General features: G+C 35.5%; 1 protein-coding gene across 3 annotated transcripts in view; it reads right to left on the bottom strand.

The window, feature by feature from the left end:
- Positions 1–23,451, bottom strand: part of Znf407 (zinc finger protein 407) — a 421,370-nt gene that overhangs the window by 377,939 nt on the left and 19,980 nt on the right. For all 3 annotated transcript variants that reach the window (XM_078029872.1, XM_005334380.5, XM_078029873.1), the window contains exons 2-3: positions 12,908–17,630; positions 7,332–7,446 (exon numbers count right to left, since the gene is read on the bottom strand). In XM_078029872.1, coding sequence (XP_077885998.1) covers positions 7,332–7,446; positions 12,908–17,573 — 4,781 coding nt within the window. In that variant the 5' untranslated portion in view covers positions 17,574–17,630. The remainder of the gene's footprint in view (positions 1–7,331; positions 7,447–12,907; positions 17,631–23,451) is intronic.

The raw sequence follows: 23,451 nt of genomic DNA on the forward strand, positions 1-23,451 counted from the left end.
ATGTTATTGCTTTATGAAACTCTGCTTAGTCACTCCTTCTTTTCCCCCACTCATTGTCCAGAAGAAAGTTAGACAAGTAAAGAAAAAGGAATAACAGAAAACAGAGCAAAATGCCAGCACTCAACCTTTTAGCACAGCACAGTGTTGTGACCTAATCTGTCCACTTCACCCAACTGTACACTTGGTTTTATAATGCAGTGCTGATTTACTTGTAGTTCCTGAATACACTAGACTCCATGATGGCATCTGTCATAACTCCTGCCTGGAATGAGCTGTTACTGCTTATCCACCTAATTCTCACTCACTCACCTTCATGCGGAATGCTTCTATCCCAGAAACTTTTTTTTTTTTTTTGTATCAGGTATTTAAGCCCAGGGGTACTCAACCAATGAGCCATATACCAGCTCTTTTTTTATGTTTTATTGAGAGATGGGGTCTCGCTGAGTTGCTTAGGACCTCACTAAGTTGCTGAGGCTGGCTTTGAACTCACAATCCTCCTGTCTCAGCATTCCAAACCACTGGGATTACAGGTGTGTGCCACCATGCCTGACCAGAAACACTTTCGGAATCAGCCACAGAGACCTAGGCATTTCTTGATCTGAGCTTTCTCTACTTGATCTTTTAACCCCAAACACTAACACAGCATCTATGCATACTGATGATCAATAGACACTTCTGTTAATACATACCTCCCTCTATCTAGGCATATACAGTTCAAAAGTTTCATAGCATTCTTAATAACAGCCATGCTATTCTACCCTTCTGTATTTAGGATCTTATGTTCTTTTGCTTCTTCTGTTAAAACTGTCCAAATTTACCCTATGAACACTTCTTAACCTTTAAGAACCAACTCCAGTAGAGCCTGAGTCTCTAGGAGGACTTTCTGATAGTCCTCAGCTGAACAGGGTTCCCAAGCCACCTGCTCTTTGTTTCCCTCCTTAAGACTCTCCTCCAGAGAGCTTACAACCACAGGGCCATGCACCATTCTGTCACTAGAACTGCACAAGAAAGAGACTCTCAAGAATCTGCTGAGAAATTCGTCAAAAAATTATGAATTAACAGTTAAGCTTCCATTCTGTCTTCACCTCCTCTTACCTCCTCTGACTTAGTTCTTGAACAAATCAAAAACCAAAAGCTTCCACAAAGTAAAGGACTTTAATAAACATATGACCTGGAAGAAGGAAGCAGAGGACAGGTTGGAATTAGAGAGGTGTGGAGACAGAGGACAGCTGCAAAAAAAAAAAAGCAGAGAATGCCTACCTCCTATTTCTTGCTGTGGAGATCAAAACAGTAAAAAAAATCCAAGACACCAAAATAGGATTTTTAAATCATCACAGAACTGTTTTTAAATGAAAATAAACAAATAATGTCTTAAGCCATGTTGTTTCACTGGGAAAGACAGAGGTCAATGTTTTCAATTACAACACCAAGAAATGACAAGGTCTGTTTCATTTCTATTTTTTTTCTTTACATATTTTATTTATTTATTTTTATGTGTTTCTGAGAATGGAACCCAGTGCCTCACACATGCTAGGTGAGAACTCTACCGCTGAGCCATAACCCCATCCCCTCATTTCTATTTTCTTATAGGTTGATCATTCTTATGGGATCTAGAATAAACTCCCCTCAAACTCCCCCAAACTCCCCTCTGTGGCAAAAATTCAAGAAAATACTCGAATAAAAAAGGAAACTAGGACACAATGCTGAAAAAAGAGCTCTAAAAACATCAGCATGAAGCCAAGCAGGGAATGGCTTTCTTCCATTTCCACTCTTCTGCCTGACCTTACCCTACTCTCTCCTGGATCAACAAAACAGTTCATTAGAAAATATACTAGAATCATTTCTAAGGAAGTTTACTATTTGAATATCATAGCTGTCTCTTCGATTTTCAAATTATGAAGTTATTTGTATATAAAAATACTTTTAAAAGTATTTTTAAAAGGTATTTCAAGGATTTTAACTTCAGAAAAATAAATGATCAATGTTAATTTTGTATTCGTAGGTGACAATAAGAGAGACAGTAATGATTTCATGGCATTTAAAAATTTCAAGATGGAGGAAATGTATCTTTAAGTTAAAAGCACTAAAATATTATATGGAAAAATATCTATGCATCTTTTATAAAGAGAGTATTTTAACGTTAATTTAATGTTTTTTTTACAAAACAGAGATGCTGCACTTTATATTATTATAAAGCATAATTCATGCCACAGCATAAAACAAACTTTTTCTATCTATATATCTTTAACCACAACCACCAACTGAACCAAACACTTATTTTATTTGGATACATCTGTAGATATGATGGGTGTAATTAATTGTTCAGCTAAAAATGCAATTCCATGGTGCTTTTAATGATTTAGGTATGCACAGCTTTAGTTCTCGAAGCAGACTAAAAATAGTGATTTTAATTTATTCCTGCTGCCTACAATTACCCACAACCATGTATTTTTAAATATTTCCAGCCTATAAAAATTACTAATTTTTGCCACTTGTGTTTATCTGCATTTAGACTTTGATTTGGATAAATTAAGCTCTCAAGTGTTCCTTGCTTTATGAAACTCTGCATGTTGTACACTTCAACACAAATAAATGACTTGTACCATTAGAGGTTTAAATAATGTAATGTATTTCATGCTCAGCCTGAAGCTGGATTCCAATGAAGTTGCTAATGCACGTAATGATTAAGTGTAACTCAAATACTAACTGTGTTGTTGAAAACATGACAGGCAATAATTTGGTCTATTATATTCTGCCATTTAATTGCCTAGTACAGACATTCTCTGACACGTTATGAAGCAATGATTTACAATTATTCAAGCTGCAAAGGTCAGAAAGTGACATTATAATCATCTACATAGAGATCCCTTCTAATGCACAAAAACTAGGTAATGCCACACACACACACACACACACACACACACACACACACACACAAAAGAAGAGTTTTCCTGAATTACTAACTTCCTATGTAAGGTTTCTTAAACCAACTAGGAATAAACATTTCTTAAGCACATTAATACACAATTTTATAATATCTTCTCATAAACCCAGAAGTGACACATTTAGAAAATGCCCTTAATCTCTCCTGATTCGGTAAATCCTATTCAATTATTTAATGCCATACACACAAATCAAGACTAGACACAAGGAAATTCATCAGTAAATAACATGATCCCTAAATCATATATAAGGGACTTAGGCTTCTGAAAAATGGCTCACAAAACTTAAGTATCATTTCCTATGTTTAAGGAAATCGGGCCTATTACTAGTTTTCAGTAATTTTTAAAGATAACACTGAAAAACAAAAATAATAGCTTGGTTTGATCAATTTTACCCCTTATCCTTCTGAAAAAGACTATATAATCTTTACATTTCTACGCACTTTCTATTATACAAACATAATCAATTTACAACCACTCAAGTAAGTGCAATAACTTATCAACACATGCAGGAAAGTGGAGGGGGAAGAGTAAAATCATTTTAAATGACACTTATAAGAAGGAAGAATGAAAAAAAGAGAAAGAAATGTGGCGTTGAATACCAGAAGCTAAGATACTAGACAAGCAACTTTTTAAAAGAATGTAAAAACAGAAGAGAGGCTAGTGGGGGAAATACATACTTTCGTTACATGCTAAAGGAAACAAACTGGGGGAGTGTGCAATGAAACTAAGAGAATAATAAAAAAAAATTTTAAGTTATAGTTAAAAGAAAAGTAGTGATCCACCATTCCTAGTAGCATAATTTATCACTAAAAATACTTTTATTCTCAAATCTATCATCTGTAAAAGGAGATAACAAACATAAGTTAAACAATTCTAAAAGCTAAGGAGATCAATAAATGAAATGAATGTTAAGCAAGGAATTTACTAAGCCACAAGGCACTGCATAAATACTACTATCGGAGGTATAATTTATACTATTTTATATATACCCAAAATAAACATAAGAATTAACAAAACATGGTGTCTAAAAATGACTTTTATAGGTTATTCATCTTTTCAAACTCTTGACTATTAAAAAAATAAAGGGAGAAATAATAAATTTAGTAAAAACATGTATTTAGCCTATTTTTAAACATAAAATTATTGAAATAAATTATTAACTACTATATAAGGATGCTTTCCATTATTTATTTTTACCCCCACTAAGCCCTACATCAAACCCAGGGTAACTTTCATGTTAATTATCCATCAAATGCCTAAATAAAATATTCCTATATTCTCTAAAATTCCTCTCAATTATACCTGGATGTAAGAAATACGTTGTTAAGAAATTCTACTATGCAAAGAAACTGCTCCTCCTAAAAGTGAAAGTAAAACAAATGGCTCTTTAATGCCGTTATCTAAAACGTGCACTTAAAACACAAAGTGCACAGCAATACATTTTTGAAATTTTTACCATGGCCTAAGCAGGTATCTGGCTCAGGCAGAACTTAGATCCTAAACTCTGAATTCTACCTACACAACAGGAAAAACTTAAAACACATCTAGCTTCTTTTATTAAACTAACTCAAATCCATGATATACTGGTGCCAAGATCTGCCAATAAGGGGTAAGGAGGGAGACAACCTTAAAATTATCTTGAAGATTCAAAGAAAATCAACATAGGTCCAGTCAACTTATATTAAAGTTTAAAAGGCAGTTTTTGTTGAGAGTTGTTACTGCACAACCCTAAAACTAAGTCTTAAAAAAACGCAAGTCACATTGTTAATAAGCATCTACAATGTTATGTAAGAGACCAAACAACACAAATAACTGAAACATTAACATTGATCTTAATTCAATACAATGTACTGTTTGCTATTTCTATCCATTTTACCACAAAATACTAGTTTTCTTCAAGAAAATCAAGAGATTGCTAAGAAGAATATACAACTGTGAGGAATAATTTCACTTAAAAATGTGCCTACCCTGATATTTTTGTTATTCAATCCGAACTATTAAAGAAATAACTTCTTAAAACTCAAATAATTAAGAAGTCATTAATAAAATTCGAACAGACTGAGACTAAGATATTAGCTACTGGAGAAAAGAAAACATAGTGCAAGACCTTCTGTTTGTGACAAAATTATAGAGTTAATGTTCCTGAAAGATCACTTCACCTTTTAAAGCATGATTTTATAAAAGGTAAAATTTATAGCAATTAAAGCTAATGAAGAAATGCAGCACGAGCTGCTTATGTTCAGGAACTAATAGGTCCACTGAGCATTTCTAAGATTATTTAGCCATCAATGATAATGAATTGACATTGTCAGTGATGTTAATGTACCAATGCTCTCTCATGTCACTAGACTGATAGCCAATCCCTGCATTTTGTTTTCCAGTTTTAAGTTATGCACTGCCCTATCCCTTTGAAACACTTGAAATACAGAACAACCTATACTATTCTTTAGCATTAAATTACCTAAATCATTATTGTTCTGCTTCATCCACATAGGTCAATAGGTATTCTTCAGCTTATAATTCAGAACTTTTTAGCCACACCATGAAAATATTTGCCTTGTTAAGACTGTCATGTTACTGCACAACCTAAATTCCATTTTTAAAATATCAAGAATTATCATTTCATAATAAGAGAAAATTCAATGGTTACTGTGATTCTAAAAAACACAATACTAGAATCTGGAATACTTGTTCCACACACAGACACTCTCACAAAGTTCTCCTATGGCAGCTGTGTCAAACTCAATATATGTGTATTCACTTATAATTCTGCATCTTGGAAAATATTATATAAACTACAGGTGTAACATTTCAGTTATGTTACAAAGCAATAAACTAAGCAAAGGGGGTATATTGTTCAGATTATACCAACTGATTAAAGTGACTTAATTATGAATTATTTTTGATGCCATGTATGTCAGAAATAGTTCTCTTTCCAGGGTCTTAGTAACCCTAATTAAAAAAAAAATTAACAGAGTATGCAAAAATTGTTTCTGATTTCTCAGATATGGGAAAAGAATAGCTTATTGCAACCTAATTGCAAATTTTCACTGGAGTCAGGACCTTCTCTCCTATAACTCATATGGTAAAAACAATGAATGAGATATTTTTTAAAATTCCTAGACCTATTGCAATTAAAATGAACCATTTGGCACTTGATTCCTGCAGCTAAAATCAGTGGTAACAAAACTCATTCTCTCACTGATCTTCAGGGGGCTTTAGGGCAATGGTTCATCTTCATTTACTTTAGCAGCAAGTCACTGAACCATCAATTCTGCCAATGAATAAATCACAGACCATAGCTAATAAAATCGCTTGCAAAGTTATTTGTAAAACTCTCTTAAGGGTCAAAAATACAATCTGGGATACAATCTGCAATCTGGGATAAAATGTACTGTCCAACCAAAGCAAAACCTATTTCTGCCTTGGAAGATATTTACATGGTAGTATCAACCCAAAGACTCTTTTACTCTTTTACAAAAATGTAACATAACATGTGTACATTTAACTGAACTATTTAACTGAACTTGCAATATTTTATAAGTTAGCCTACAGTAAGAATTGTAAGTTTCTTAGGTTTCACTTAAGTGTTTCTATATGAAATACTCATTAACTAATTTTTCTAGCATAACATTAAAATATATCTTTAATCAGAAGTAGGATATTAAAATCCACCTCTGAATGTCCTGATATATCATATGTCACAGTATTTTAAAACCTTTTAAACATTTCTGCTAAACTAATTAGTTTGATATTAAGGTACTTCAGTGCTTTCTATTAAATGTAACTCGTGTGACTGACAATTAAACATTGTGAATGAGTCTGCAGTGAAAAATAGCAATGACAGCAAAAGGAAACCAATTTTGAAATAAAGTTACAAAAAAATACATTATATGCTTTTTTCCACTCATCATCTTTCAAATAATCAGTACATAGCCACCTGAAATTAAATCTTTTATTGTTTTACTTATAAAATATACCCACTGTATCCAGAGTCATTAATGTGATTAAAATTAAAGCAGTATAGCAAAAGAAAAAAAAACATACATATACACTCCTAAAGCTATATTATGTATTTTTGTCTTTAAATGGAATTTATACTTCTCTCTGGCAATGTGAATGAACATCCTATAATTTAGTCAATTTACAGATTACAGGTTCAAATTGACCTTGTAGCCCATAAAATTGCTCATCTTCAAGTACAGGATTAGAAGTGGGAGAAGAATGTCATAACTGTATTTAAGGAATTTACCATAACAATGGAAAGGAGGATACGCATGCATAATTTTAGCCACTCTTACTCATATCAGTTTTAAATTCTAAAACAATGGATATCCTGCAAAGGCTTCCTGGTTCACACAGCAGAGATGGTTTCAATTTACTCACCCACAGACATGACACTTGTATTCCCTCATCCCAAGGTGCCTTTTCACATGGTTTCTGGCATCTCCAAGCTGAGCTGTTGCAAAATGGCATATCTTGCACTTGAATGGTTTTGATCCTGAGTAATTTAACATAAAATATGATTCAGATTTGCATAATACCTTACTGATAGTTTTAAGAAAGCTAAATCTTAAATCAGACTTTTAATCTAATTAAGAATTTCTGTCTTCAAAATGGAATACCTGCATTCATTTACAAACTGAATAAACCTGATTCCATAATTATTCTACCTAGAGGCTTTAATGTTCAATGAGTCTTCCTAACTTTCAATTACAATTTTAAGATCTAAAGTCGAAAGTGATACTGTTAGCCACTCTAAGTTGATGAAGCCAGCTCAATAAAGTTAAGCAGTTTTCTTACATTCACAAAGTATTTCTTACAGGCACTCAGTATTTTAAATGAAACATTTAAAAAATACAAATACATTCAGGATAACTGATACCTTTAAAACTATACCAATGAGGACATTTGTCAGTAGCCATCTGGTTTCCTCATATTTCTCCATCTTTGAATTTATTCATATTAACAATGGCATTTTAGATTTTTTTTCTGCCATTTATCTTAAATGATTTACTATATTAGTAGAATGAACATACATGTATGAATAATAGTGGATAAATTATTGTGCTTTTATAATCATTTTTAGTCAAAAACCTGTGATGATTCAGCAAACTAGAATTATTGACATTTCCATTATTACTGACATCAAGAACAAATGATGCAACACAGAAGGCATAATAACAACAATGAAATGTTTTAATCATTTCATAAGGAAATAAGATTAAACTACACTTAAAAGTGAGAAAATGAGGGCTAGGTATGGTCCACTAATAGGAATGCTTGCCCTAGCACAATCTAAGTCCTGGTTTCCATTCCAAGTACCACCTTAAAAAAATAAAGAGGGCAGGGGGACAAAATGATTTTTAAGTCAGCAAAATTACTGTCATTAATAGATAAGACTGTAACTAAAACATGCTAACATTTAATCAGTACTCACATTAAAGAGAAACAACACTCTTTTAAGGTAGAAAATATATATTTTCCAGTTTCCTAATTATGACATCTTCAAATAAATCAAAATCATAAAAACCATAGTTTAAAATTAGAACAATATGTTTCCAGATTTTTTCATATTACATTTAGTTCCTCTTTGTTCAAATGCCTCTTCTAATTATAGTTAGATAGAAAAAAGGATATATGTGTGTGCTTTAACACACAAAAAGTTCCAATTTTTGAAATTTCAAATATGATCAATGAACCTTTGTGCAGTACCCTAGGGGGTGGGGGGAATCCACCAAGAATACTTTGTTGAAACTGAAACACTCACTCAGTAAAAAATTTTAGTGTCTTAAATTTCAATTTAATTCCCAAAAGCTGACAAAAAAAGTGAAGCGTTTAATTTTAATCTTCCAACAGAAATAAAAAAGTCAACAGAACTAAGCACGGGCAGACAAGGTTGAATATTTCACAGTTCAATGACAATGAAGCCAGATCTCTTAATACTTCCATTTCTACAGATAGAAGTAGATGTAAAATATATTTAGCACCTGAATGGTTATATCTAGTCAGGTTTGTATGTTTAAATGTCAAAAGCAGGTTGAGATTGCAGCTTACAGCAATCACATTTTATCAATCACATTAGAAACTACAGTTTATTTAAATGATTCTGACAAAAGTAAGCCTTTCACTACTTTGAAACACTACAGGAAAGCACAGAATTCTAGAAAGAGACTTGAAAAAAGTGAGAAGAACCAATAAACCTGAACTTTAAAAGACAATGCTTTAAAGATAATAGGATAATTAGGAAATTATTAATGAACAAGAGTATTGGGACTCCAAAGAAAGAAGGTAATGTTCCCCAATCTCTGTATGAGGACTTTGGGAAATGGATGGGTCTCAATTTCAGCTTCTTCCTTCACACAGCACCTGAACTGTCACTAGTTCCTCTCCTATAGCAGAGGAGCCACCTAGGTTTAGACAAGGGTCTTCAGTTTTTTCAGTTCGTTATGCGTGGCTCCTCTGGGAGGAACTTGGCTGGCAGATTCAGTGATCACTGATGCAGAGTGCTGGCCACACGTTAATGAGTTACTATGTTGACTGCTTCACCCAGAATCACTGAGGCCTTGACTCTTCCCATTCTTACATTTAGAGTAGGCTGTGTTAACATCTCCTTTCTTCGAATTAAAATTCAAATACCAGTCAATGCAGCAGTTCTTTGCATATAAAAAAAAAGAAAACCTGTCCCTTTTCTCTTTTGTTCCTATCTGATAACACTTCCATTTTTTAAGTTTGCTATACACATTACAAGGCATAGTATTTGTAAAGCAAAATTTATAAAACCAATTTGTCTTTCTCTCAGGGATATTATTATAAGCTTCCATTTTAGATAAATACATTATATTTTATGTGTGTGTGTGTATTGATACACACCTTATATATAATGTGCATACACACCTTATATATGTTTTTATATAAGCTTTCATTATATATAATTCTATTTCCAGGACTGACATGATCCTCAGGTTTGAATGGAGTTTTTTGTTTGTTTGTTGCTTTTGTTTTTAATTTGGCCTGTGTAGGTTTTTGAAAGGGATAAACTAAAGAAGTTCTCTAAAACTCCAGGGCCTTATGATTTTACCAGAAGAATTCCAAAGACTTGAAAAATTCAGTCTGCACTCAGACCCACAAGGCATTCCTTACCTGCATTACTAATTGCTGTGCATAAGGACGTGATAGTAAGCAATCACAGGAAAAGACAAACAAAAACCTTCATGTCTTAAAAGAATAAGAAGTTATGGATTAAAATATATACCACATAATGTTTCCCAACTATAGCCTAAATAATGCAATCTTCCCTAAACATCTAAATACTTCATTCATTTATTCATTTCTTCATTCACTAACTCACCTGAGGAAGCAACTACATGTGGGCACACAGAGGAAGCACTGAAGAAGAATCCCTGCTGTCTGTGCTCAATGCCTGCAAATTAACTGAGTGACCCATTCCTGCTCTGAAGCATTACACACTGAGTTGCAATACTACCAGCCCCATCTTCAGAGTTTTCAATGAAGTCACACACCCACTATGTTCTACTCATGAACATTATCAAACAGCCCAAGTGACCAGAGGAGTCTGAACAGAAATAGAATGATTTCGGACAATCTTGTTGCAATAAAAGGGTATCTTGCATGTCACATGAAATAAAAGCTCTTAATAGAATAATGCAGCAGACAAAAAAACAGCTTCATCAGTCCTACCAACGTGAGACAAATACTGCTCTCACTGGCCATGCTGACTACTCCACACCAGTGGATGCATGAGAAAACTCTAGGATGCTTTTTTCCTATAATTCTCGATAACCAAAACTCAGTTACTTCTTATAGTAGTGCTTTTATCATGCTTAAGGACAGGAAGAAAGGTTATATAGAATATATAGTAAGTCACAAAATATGAAAACAGAGGATGAAAGAGTAAGCCCTTTTCCAGTTAATCACTAATAGCAGTTCCTGCATTATAATTTCATGGACATAAGCAAAGTATCCAAAAAGCAATTCATTTTAAGATGTTTTGAGGGGGAGGGGAGGACCTGAATTAAGACCTGAAGACTGATTTTGCCAAAAACGGACCTGCAAAATTTAAATGGTGAACTGGCAATGTATACTTAGGAAGGATGCTGTCTGTTGTGCTTCAAAGAACAGTAAAAATGTACTTGCTAATAAGAACACCACAAGATGTTTTTTAAACAAGTATGCTAACTTTTACTAAATGTTACAATCAATGATGTAACTTATATAAGTAGGGTTACTTTGTCACATATTGATAGTTACCTCACTTTCACATCCACATTAACTTGATTTTAAATGCAATTAATACATATAGTCAAGGAAGACTAATGGACTACATTCTGCACTTAACCTGGTGGACATTTTCAAATGGCACAAGTGACCAGTGCAAACCTATTTTGCATTGTAAACGACTAAATAAATCTTAATGGATTAAGAATGATCAGCTATCAACACACAAGGGAAATTAAGTGCTGAAATGCCTACATTGATTATTTTAAATTATTAGCCTTACTCTGTTCTTGAATTTGTATGCTTTTAGTGAGCTTTAACACATTTACAAGACTTATTGACTATAATTACAAGAGAATTCAAGTAATGGACACATCAATTATAAGCAACATGTCCTGAACAGACAGTTGCATAAAGAATTCTAAAAAGAGCTCCATTAGCATCTTCCTCTTCGTTTTATTCAGCTTCATCTGCCTTAAGAGAGCATATTAAGAAAATACATATTTTCTGTGCATACGAACAAGCCTGATTTCTAAAATCATATCATTTCAGAAAGTGGGCTGCAACAAGATACTGACAGAGGTACTAATAATGTAAACAAATAAGCTTTTAAACTTATTCCAAAAAATGGCTCTACTGCACATGAATACTGGAGATCAAGAGTAAAATATTTATGTTTACCTAATCTTATGCAGGTTGTCCTTCTACTTTCTTCACTAGGAAACTTTTATCTCTTTAATCACATTATATTAGTAATAATGCTCCATACTTTCTTATCTTTCTCCTTGTAACCATGCACTAAGTTTCAACAACTGCATGAATTTAAAGTATAGCTTTAATAATAAGCCATTATTTAAAAGTACAGTAAAATAAACCGTACAATTTTAATGAAAATATGTTCATTGAAATGTGAATTTATTATTCAAATCCACTCATAAATTCAACCATGGAGACAGATCTTGTCTAAGCAGAGCACAATGATTTAGAAAAGCTGTCTATTTAAAATAAAGAATGTATGGCAGGTTTATAGAAACAGTGCAGTGAATTTTTACATAAATTTAGAATAGTAGCTTATGCATTTTCCACCAAAAATGTTTTTTTAAATTTCTGCCTAAAATTAAATATTAACATGGAACACTAAATATGACATAGAGTACAGAAACTAAATCAGGTACTAGTTCCACAAAAACCAAACCCCCAGTACATATTAACTGAAAAGTATTAATGATTTCGGTCCTTGAAGTTAATTTTGTTGCCTAGAGTTACACTTTTGGATACAAAATATCTGGCAATAAATATTATTTAATCCCTAAAATTGTGATAAAAGCCACTTAATACGTCTTCTGAAAACACAAAATGTGACTCAATATATACTTTGGAAAAACAAATAATTAGGACTTTAAGCAACCGAAAAAGCATTATAGAAGAGGAGTTTGACAAAGGCATCCGAGGGAGTTTGACAAAAAATCCGAGATTTTTTGACAAAACTGAAAGAAATTTGTCAACTAATCAGCCTTTGAAATCACTAAAGCTTAATTACCTTTAGAAATGCTAAGTGTCCACAGTGACTCTTAACAGAAGCCTAGAACACCACACACAGCAGAGAATAGATGGAAGGCCAACAAGCAAATGCAGGCAGGGTTTCTACTTGGATGGGAAGGAACAGCTGACCTCCACCATCCATTTACACTGTATAGGCAAGGGGCTTCCTGCAGTGGACATACCTGTATGAGTGCGAATGTGTGCCAGAAAGGCCATGGAATTGCTGCTTCGACACATCTTCCCACAGTACTTGCAAATGTTTCCCTGGTTTTCCTCTCTCTCACGGTTGATTTGCTCAGTGTCTTCCACTATGTACTTATTTACCTCGCGAAGCAATTCCTCATGCTGTCCTTTAATATGCAAAAATAAGTTCTGTTCAGAATCAAAGGGCTCAGTACACTTGACACATTTAAAGGTGGCCCCTCCTTCTGGAAGCTCTTCTACACTGGCCTGTTCATTTCTCATATGACCAGCACTAGCCAAATGCTGATGAAGGTTGCTTTCTGTATAGAATGACTTTCCACAGAGTAAACAATGGAAGTGTTTCTCTTTTGTGGGATGCTTCATAGCTATGTGAACATTCAGTCCACTCAGTCCATCTGCTAAGAAGCCACAATCATCACAGCGGATTCGTGTAGACTCACTGAAAGAACCACCTTCAGCTTTCCTCTTTTTCAAGCTTTGAACACAGTCTTTCAAGGGCAACTCAGTAATTCTCACCCCCGCTGTCATCATACCCTCTTCCGACTGGTCTATCAATTCACCATCTTCAGGGTTCTTTATTCTAATTATGGAAGAATCAAAATGGCCAAAACTGTACATGGCCTGCCCTTTATCATCAATACTGATTATAGTTTCATAAACATCATTACTCTCAAGTGTGCTATCAGAAGTGGGGCCATCCTCTTCCAAAATAATTTCAGTTTCATGTTGTGGATTCATCAGAATTTCCTTATTCTCCAGAACAGTATTTGCTGGCACACACCCAACTTTGTTCTTAACACCATGATCCAGGTTTAGCTGCTCTCTTGTCACTCTCATCATCACAGGGGGATGGCTTTCAGCTGAATGGCCTCCATCTAGGACACGGGGACACAGGTGTTTATCACAGACTTTACTATCACTATCTCCTGTGCTTCCTCCATCACTCTCACAATGTGTATGAGAGTCACTGATGTCATTCAACATATCATGGTTTTTCTTTGCTGTCTCACAATTCAAAGCTGAGCTTCCTGAATTTTCATTTTGAAATCTACTTGGAGAGCCATAACTGGAGGAAATGTTGAGGGACTCCATGTCCTCAGGTTTCATACCTTTATCCTTGACAGGCGGCTGCTGGAAAGTCTCACCAAAGGAACGGTCTTCACTGAAATTAGATTCTTCTTCCTCAGTCTCAATTTCTACAGAGCTGGGAGCACAGAGTACTTTAGACATATCTAAACTAGCCGTTTCATCTAAAATAGAACAATCAACAGCATTTCCAGATTTAAGAGGATCAGATGGTTGGCCTGAAATTATCTGAAAGTCCTCAGAGTTTTGAGGATGCTCTTCTTCAGGTATTATGATGTTTTTGGACATTTCTACAGAATCTCCTTCTATCTTCGAAGAGCTGAGGTAAGACTGCCTTTTCATTTTGTGCTTCTCAGTTGCTGCATGCCTAGTCATTTCTCGACGAGTCACTGCATAGTAATCGCAGGCCATGCAATAAAATTCAAACTCTTTTGTATGTTTCCGTTTCACATGCAGCTCTAGAGAAGCAGGAGAGTGAGCGATAAACTCACAGTGTAGACATTTATTATCATTTGTACTTGTAATCTCTCTCTGGGAATACGCATCCCCCTGTTTGAGAAGGTCCTCTGGATCTAGAGATATTTGCTCCTTTTTATCAGTAAGAGGTCGGTTAACTTCTCCATCTATAGAATGAAATACATTTTCAACTTCAACTTCAATTGGATTTCCTTGTTCTACTATTGGCTTTTCTAAAATGGAAGTATCTGACTCAGTTGACTTGTTGGTGTGTTCATCTGAAATAGTTAATGCTAAGTGAGTGTTCTTTTTACAGGCTTCAAGATTACCTTCAGGGCCAACAATAATATCTGAATTTTGTTTCCCATTTGCTTCTATCTCTACCCGTCCCTTATGTTTCTTGGTGGCACAATGACGTTCCATGTCTCCCTTGGTTACAGTATAATACTTACACACTTTGCACAAATAACTGTACTGGTGACTGTGTTTGCGTCTTATGTGAACAGTCAAATTTGTAATACTAGAGGCCAAAAGACCACAATGTGAACATGTCCGTGAGATGCTGCCTTTGGGTCTCCCTCTCTTTGGAGCACTTAAGGTTAATTCGTCATCTTTGGTGACAACACCAGACCGTGAGAGCTCTGTAGTAGTTAACATTTTCTTCTCAAGACAGGAATGTTCCTGAAATTGCACACCTCCATGGCCTTCAGTCTTCCCATTTCCAGAAATGTTAAGCTCTTCTTTCCTATCATTTGCACCAATACATACCCTTTCAATGCATTCTTCAAAGCTTAAGCCAATATTATTTTTCTTAGCATTTTCAAGATGCTTGCTTCTTTTAATGTGTTTCTCCATTCCTTCTTTGCTCAATGAATAAAGATTGCATGCTTTACAGAGAAAATGATAGTCCTGACCATGCCGAAGCTTTATGTGTCTTGTGAGAACAGTGGAAGATCTTGTTTTATAAAAACACTTCTTACATTGAAACTGAGGTTTACTTGAATGCCTTATCTCATTTCCATGGCTTACCCTGGACTTAACAGGTTCTTCCTGAGTTGCTTTCCCTGATTCTTTCACAGACTCTTTTGTGTTTTCTGATTCTAAAGTACTTAAAGGTAAGTTCTGTGAAACCAAATCATTGTTCAATGATGGACAAGTCTTTGGTTGAACCAATAATCTAATATGCTTCTCTGTTGCTCTGTGTTCTTCCATGTCTTTCTCAGACAAAAACAGATTACAAGAAGTGCAAAGAAAACTCATCCCATGCTTTTCCTTCATGTGATCTCTAAGGTTTATTTCATTCAAGGAAATGAAAGAACAACACTGACAATTGAGAACCGAAGTGATTTGCTGATGCTGGTTACTGTGCAAATGTTCCTCCAAGTCCCTCCTCAATGTACTGGAAAAGTCACAAGTCTGGCAGTAAAATTTCATCTCTCTTGCATGGCAACTTTTCACATGGATTTCCAAATCTGTCCTATTTGTAGCTACTTGACCACAGTTTGTACATGTATACAACATCTGATGGTCAAGAGCTGGGTTCACCATTGGGGAGTCCAGGGGCGTGGAACCAGGATGACTGGGGCTCGTCTTGACCTGCATCATCTCCATGGTGTCTGAGGCTATCACACACACACTCTGGGCATCACTGTTCTTTCCTAGTTGTTTAGGCACTGGCTCTGCTTCACTTGTTTTCATCTGTGTTCTAAAGTGTTTCATATACATCCTCTGAGTTTCATTTGTGCCTCTTTTATTAATCCCTAAAACATTAAACCTTTTCTTTGCCTGGCCTTTCAAGGTAAAATTGCCACTTCGTCGTCGAAAACTATTACCCGACATTAGAATATTTCGCTCAGGTCTTGGCCTTGAAGTGGTACTGATACTATGTGCCATCTGCAGGATATTTCTGGTAGACTCTGAATTATCTAAGAGACCTTCTGAAGTTACTGCATCTCCTGGCTTTTTGCTCTGGTTTTCACGACTTTGAGCTATATCAAGGGAAGTAACATTTTCTTCAACAATCTCTGCTTTTTCTGACAAAGTATTTCTAGATGACATCATTTCAACAAGAAGCTCACTGCTACTCCCACTGTGTTGAGAAATGCTTCCTCTGAAGTCTTTAAGTTTGCTCCCATTATTTTGTAATCCTTTTGAATCCCTATTCTTTGCTGTTGGTTTAGAAGCTCTTGGTTTTGCTCGAACATTCTTTGTTCCCATGGAACATGTTTTTTTAGGAAAAGGTTGTTTTGTTAAGATCTGTACAAATCCTCCACGAGCAGCTAGATTCTGACGCCGGAGATGTGTTTTGCCAAGATAGTGTGCTGTCAATAGGTTTTCTTCCACACACTGAAAACCACAAAGATCACAAGAAAAGACTTTCTGTGGCCCATGTGTGTGTTTGACATGCACATGGAGAGCTGAGCTGCTCTCTGCTTTGTGGCTACAGTGGCAGCAGATATGTTCCTTAGCCTGTTGCTCATGGCATTCAACATGTTTTTCTAAATCAGAGCAAGAAGAAAACAAATGACCACATGCACTGCACCTGAGAACTGAATCTACATTTCGAATGGTGCAACTAACACTCTTTTCTTTCAAGGGGGAAGGAGATTCTCTTTCTGGATCAAGAGAAACCATTTCCTGAGCAGACTTCCTTTCAGGGTCTGTATTCAAAGAAATAGCATCAATAGTGCTAAGACAGCAAGAAGAAGAGAAGACATTTGGAAGAGTCGTGCCTCCTCCATCTGAGAAGCCCTTCAGAAAGGCCTCCTTTCCTCCCTCATCTAACAGGACTCTTGCTTCTGTGGCCAAGCTCTGGGGAATATCCGACCCACAAGTGCCCTGCTTTCCAGACTCAAGGGGCTCTGCCTCCTCTACTCTCATTCGTTTGGAAGCATGTTTATTTCCATCTTCCTCAACAAAGACACTGTCAGAGCTGGATGATTCTGAAAAACCTCTTTTGCTTATGAAATTCTCAGAGGAATTTGTTATCACATCAGATATAGGCCCACAGTCGTCATCATGGGATAAAATACTTCTAAAGTCTTTTGTCTTCTTGTTTGTATTGTCATCCTCATCATTCTCAGGTTTCTCAGAATCCATCATTAATAAAGTACTGATGATGTTTCCCAGGTCAAAGGTGGCTTAACCAGCACTCATAACCTGTAAAGTAAATAAAAGTGGTGTTAAGTTTTTGAACACAGAAAAAATGCACATATTAATCAAAGTGGATGAAAAAATATAATATTAGCCTCATTGAAATTTCCTTTATACTTAGATGAATCTGGTCACATGTATGAAGTTCTTAGAAAAGCATGTCATCAGATTTGTGGAACACCACCAAAACCACATCATTGACTCAGGATACTATAGTATGGTATCCTTGAGAAAAAAAAACAACATTTTCAACCAGCCTGCCAAAACACTCTAATATTTCAATTCTCTAGACCAAATTTCAATTGACTACTACTTTTTATTTTTAAATTGGAGAAGCCCTCTTTCCAAATTACATTTCAGTGACTCCCCACTCTGAAAACAAAACTGATATAATTGAACACTACAAGTTAGGCCTTCCCCGAATTCCTAAGAAGCCCAAGTCCTAGTATAAAAGTAACTGCTTCATGCCTTTTCCCTGAAGCAGAAAGCCTTACTATGATATTTCTAAACAGATTCCCACTAAGGGGTGTACACATTCTTCACCACTCATGCTCAAGTTCTTTTGCCAATAAGAAGTCACTACTATTCCCAAGTCAGTCTTTAATTTCCTTATCTCACACTCATTTTTTGGGTTGTCTAAGATGCATGGAAAACGGAAATGCCAATGACACAGAATTAATGAAATAAGTTTTAAGTGGAAAAAAAAAGAACTGTATTGAATAAAATGTTTTAAAATCAATATTATTGACTTCATTTTTATTATGATATTTAATTCAATTAAATTATCATTTTCCATTTACTTTATCCTATGATTATAACTTTCAGTCAAATGCCATTTGATTTGACATTAATAAAAAGTCATTATTATATTATAGCCTCAAAACTATTTCTAATTATTTTAACTATTTTATCCATAACAATGACAAATAAAATGAAGTCTGCTGCTTTGACTCTACTAAGGAAATAAAAACCAGTATTATTAGATATGGCACCAAAAGAACAAAAGAAAAATATAGGTAAATTTGGTTTCATTAATACTTGATCAAATAAGTTTAGAAATTTTAATTTAAACTTCTCTTTATCACAGGATTTCTTGGTACATAAGCATTTCACAACTTATTTCATGACAGACCTCTTAGTTTATAAAAATCTAAGAGATAACAGTGTTGCAAATAATCCTTTAGAAAATTCTCTAAAGCATGGGTTTTTGTTTCAATAGCTGCAATGGAAGAGAATGAAGGGAGAAAATAAAGTGGGAAAAGCAGCACCATGTATTCATTCCAAAACATTCGCTAGTGCCTACGATATGGCAAATATTCTTGGTTACAGATGCTGGACATACAATAAACACTACTCTGGCCTCCTGATGCTTACAATATAAGTAATAAGAATATTTTTAAAAAATAGATACATTGTCCAATCCAGGACAGCTACTTCTGGCCAAGATGGAGTCATGAGATAGATTTATATTTGAAACAACTTAAACAACAACAACAAAACACACACACACACACACACACACAAAATCTGTGAAACAACAGTAAAAGACAATAGACATGAGGCACCAAAGGACAGTAATCCCTGAGAGATGAGAACAACCCCATTGCATCCCAGTTTACTGCATACAGTAGGTACCCAGGGTAAAGGAAAGGGGAGATGCAGAGAAAGAGAAGCCCAGAGGATGCCTCCCAAGTATTCCTGTCCAGAGACACAGCTCTGCACCTGCCCTAAAAGAGGTCTCTTGCCCCTTCACGGTCAGTCCCTAGAAACACACCTTCATTCCCCCATGTTCCAGAATCCTCTTGAAATGGATGGGCTTTGCCTCTTCTAGAAGTTGATGTTGTAGGATTAACATTCACTTTCTGTCAAAGTTAAACCTGAAGCTTGAGTTTCATAATATGTAACAAAAATATGTTTGCTGTAATCTAAACCATTTGGTTGAAATGTAGCCATCTGAGCCCCCAACATAACTCCCTTGTCTTCAGTCTTCCAATGGTAATGGCTATGGTATAGCCAGGCATAACTGTAGCCCTTATCCTTGCCCTCTCCAGTTTTAAATTACTCAGTCACATAGATTGTAAGCCCAAACTCCTCTTATCAAGCAAGAGGCAGTGCTGCCTTAGTAATAAAAACCTGGGCAGTGGGCTTGCCTGCCAGATTTTGGTAGCACATCCTTCTGCAGAAGCAGAATCTGCCTTGCCAAGTAACTTTTAAGTATGTGTTTGGTTTCTTCCAGTGCCCTAATATTTCCAACCAAATGCAAAGAATCATATAATAAGCTTTAGGGTGGGGGATTCTGGTTTACTTTGTTCAGTGTGATACTTTTCTTGCATGTGTCAATACTATGTTTATCTCACTACTCAGTAGCAATGCATCAAACAGAACAACTCTGTTATGGAAATCTGAGCCAGTTTCTTTTTGTTGCTATTTAATAAAAATGTTATAAGTATTCTTATACTTGTCTTTTTAAAAACATATATTTTAATTTCTTTATGTAAACATCCAGCTATAATATTATTGGTCTGTTAGGTAGACACGTTTAACTTTATGAGAAACTGCTTGACGGATCTTCAGAGTGGTTGTACTTAAAGAATTCTGGTTGACCCATGTCTTCACCAACATTTAATGACGGTCTTTTAAATTGTAGTCTTTCTATGAATGTGCATGGTTTTATTCTGCATTTCCCTGATGACTAGTGATGGTACTGAATACTTTATGTGCTTTTGTTAGCCTTTTGCCCATTTTTTAATTCAGTCATTTATTTTTCTTATTGAGCTCTAGGAGTTGCTTATATGTTCTAGACATAAATCCTCTGCCAGAATGTGTTTTACAAATATTTTCTGCCTTTTCATTTTATAAATGGTATCTTTGATAAAGAGAAGTTTTAAATTTTGATGACATCAATGCTTTGCCTGTTGTGGTTATTTATTTGTCTAGTAACATGTTTTCTGTCTCTCCAGTCTAAAATGTAACCCAAGGTTTATTATATCCAAAGAGCCTAGAACAATTCCAATTTAGTACCTTAGTACTAAAGATGTACTTTAGTACTAAGGTACTAAAATGGAACAAATGTCTCATTAAAACAAAAGAAATGTCTAATATCCAAGTATTTAAAGATGAAATGGGAAATGTCTGAGATAAACTTTGAAACAGTCCAGGAGGTGGCACAGTAAAGCTAGGTGCTGGTAATGATTAAAGTTGAGTGACAGTCATATGAGGATTCATTATACAATTCTACCAACTTTTTCATTTGTTTGTATATATTTGAAAAAAATCTCCTAAAAAAGTTCAGTTTTAAAACATTTTGATGCTTAGTCTAAACTAGCATTCCCTCCCTTCATTTCAAAACTGAGCCCAACCATCTCTTACTCTGCAAACACTGCTGTAGCATACAGCTAGGTCACCACTGCTGCAGGCACGGCAGGAACTTCAACAGCACGCACGTGTGTGCAAGTGTAGCAAACACACACAGGCACGCACACACACACACAGCCTTACTTAGTGAACACACATGCATAAACATAGTGTTTAGAGTGACTGTTGTGTCAAAGGCATCTGGTTCATATACTTTTAGAGAAAAAGAATGACTATATTAATGGACAAAAACAAAATAATGAAACCCTTTATTATCATCTATAATAGCTCCCAAAATTCTAAAACAAAAGGAAAAAATACTCAACATTTGTTATTTCCCACCTGATTTTTAAATCAATGAAGCAATCCAACTACAGAAATAACATTCAACAAATATGTATTGAATACCCACCATATGAAAGATACAAACATATTACTTATTGTGATATCCTATGGGGAGGTACATGATATATACGCCAATGAACTCTAACACAAGGCCATATGTGACTGTGTTTGATATAAAATAAGATCTACAGCAATATAAACATGTAAGGAATGATACTTTCAAACAGAATATTCTAATAAATCAAGAATTTTGACTAAAACCTTGAACAAACTAAATGTTTGTTTTCTTTTGCTGAGGGAGCAGGTAGGAACAGTTAAATATCTTGAAGAGAAGGCAAGGTTGAGCAAGGCCGTGAGCTGTACACACAGTGAGCATAGGGGACTGTGGGCAGGCCAGAGAGGCCATGGTTGTCTATTGCACTGTCACCTACAAAGCAGGCAGGTCCATCAGCCCAGCCCAGGTCACAGAAGAACCCACACAAGAGCTGGGTTTATTTAGTAGTTCTAGAAGATGACACCATGACACTGCACTGTTTTAAAAAGATTAATTTTTCAACATATTAAGATACATTGGAGGAAAAGCAAGTAAAGAGGCAGAAAAAGCTCATTGTAATAGTTTAGATTACAAGGTCCAAAACTAGAATGAAGTCAGTGAGCAGGAGTGCCGAAAAGTTTAATAAGTACCTTAAATAAAATAGGAAGGATTAAATGCAAGTGAGAAAGTTTACGCTAAAGTAAACTTTAAAAAATCATTGGAGGCCCAGTGCTGTGGTGAATACCTGCAATCCCAGTGGCTCAGAGGCTGAGGAAGGAGGATCCCAAGTTCAAAGCCAGCCTCAGCAACTTAGAAGGCCCTAAGCAACTCAGCAAGACCCTGTCTCTAAATGAAATACAAAAGTGGGCTGGGGATGTGGTTCAGTGGTTAAGTGCCCTGGGTTAAAAAAAAAAAATCACTAGATAAAGTTATTAGAGCAAGTATCAAATAACTAATGGAGATGGGTGAGGGACAAATTATTTAAAAAAAAAATCAAAGGTCACCTCACTGGGACAGTTTAAGCGCTCATTTTTCTGAGGCAGATTTCATTCATTCACTCTATGAACATTTACTGAAAGCTTATCATATACAAGGAAGCTAGTCTGACAAAGCAAAACCAAGCAGGCAGGGACTCGCTGCCAGCTCTCAGGATGAGGTATAATCTGCTTTCTGGTAATCAAAGGGAGAAATAAAATGAGTTTCAGACTTCCTTCCAAAGCAGGGTTTCCAGACAAAGAAGTCCTGGTAGATGTCTGGACTAAAAGAGTGGAAGGCACGGGCGGGGGTGGGGTTCAGTGTACAGCACTTGCCTAGCACATGTGAGGCACTGGGTTTGATCCTCAGCACCACATAAAAATAAATGAAATAATTTTTTTTTAAAAGAGTGGCAAGCACTGTTAAACCCAACCTTTGTCAAACACTGGGCTTCCCACACAGTCACCATTCGACGAGTACCCTTACTGTGTCACAAAGATCTCCAAATACACCATTATAAGTCTACCTTGTCCAAATCGTTGAGTACTTACTCTTCAGTGAAAAAACAAGTTAGGTATAACTTGATTGTCTTCATTTTCACCAATTATTAACTCAACCATTAACTGTCACAAAAGAAAATCCCTGTTCTAACTTAATAGTCCTCTGCTTTGATTAAGAGGGGAAAAAAATGTCTCAGCAAAGAAACCACACATTTTTTTGAGAATGATAAAACAAATCAATAGCAGCCTTCTGATGACACCTGGTGGCCACTTCTCACAGGAAGGTTCTTTCAGTGTTTTAAGGGAAGCATTGCAAGGAAGTACTGGGGAACAATTGTTCCGCCACTTCAAAGCCTAGCTAACTACAGGCAAGGACAAACACTCATGTAATGTTTCCCTTAATTCTCATCCTTTTTGTTCCTCTTTTCATTCATTTCAACCACTCATCTTCATTTCTGTCTCTACACCTTTTTTCCTCAGTGGTATATGCGAAAACAATTGCAGGCCTGCTCTTTCAATGACAAGCACACACACACACACACACTTACAATCATACTCTCACTGGTATGAAGAGACAACATAAAGACCCATCTTCTTCCCACCCAGCCCACCCCACTTC

Source organism: Ictidomys tridecemlineatus, chromosome 13 (genome assembly GCF_052094955.1).
Source record: "Ictidomys tridecemlineatus isolate mIctTri1 chromosome 13, mIctTri1.hap1, whole genome shotgun sequence".
Lineage (NCBI taxonomy): Eukaryota > Metazoa > Chordata > Mammalia > Rodentia > Sciuridae > Ictidomys > Ictidomys tridecemlineatus.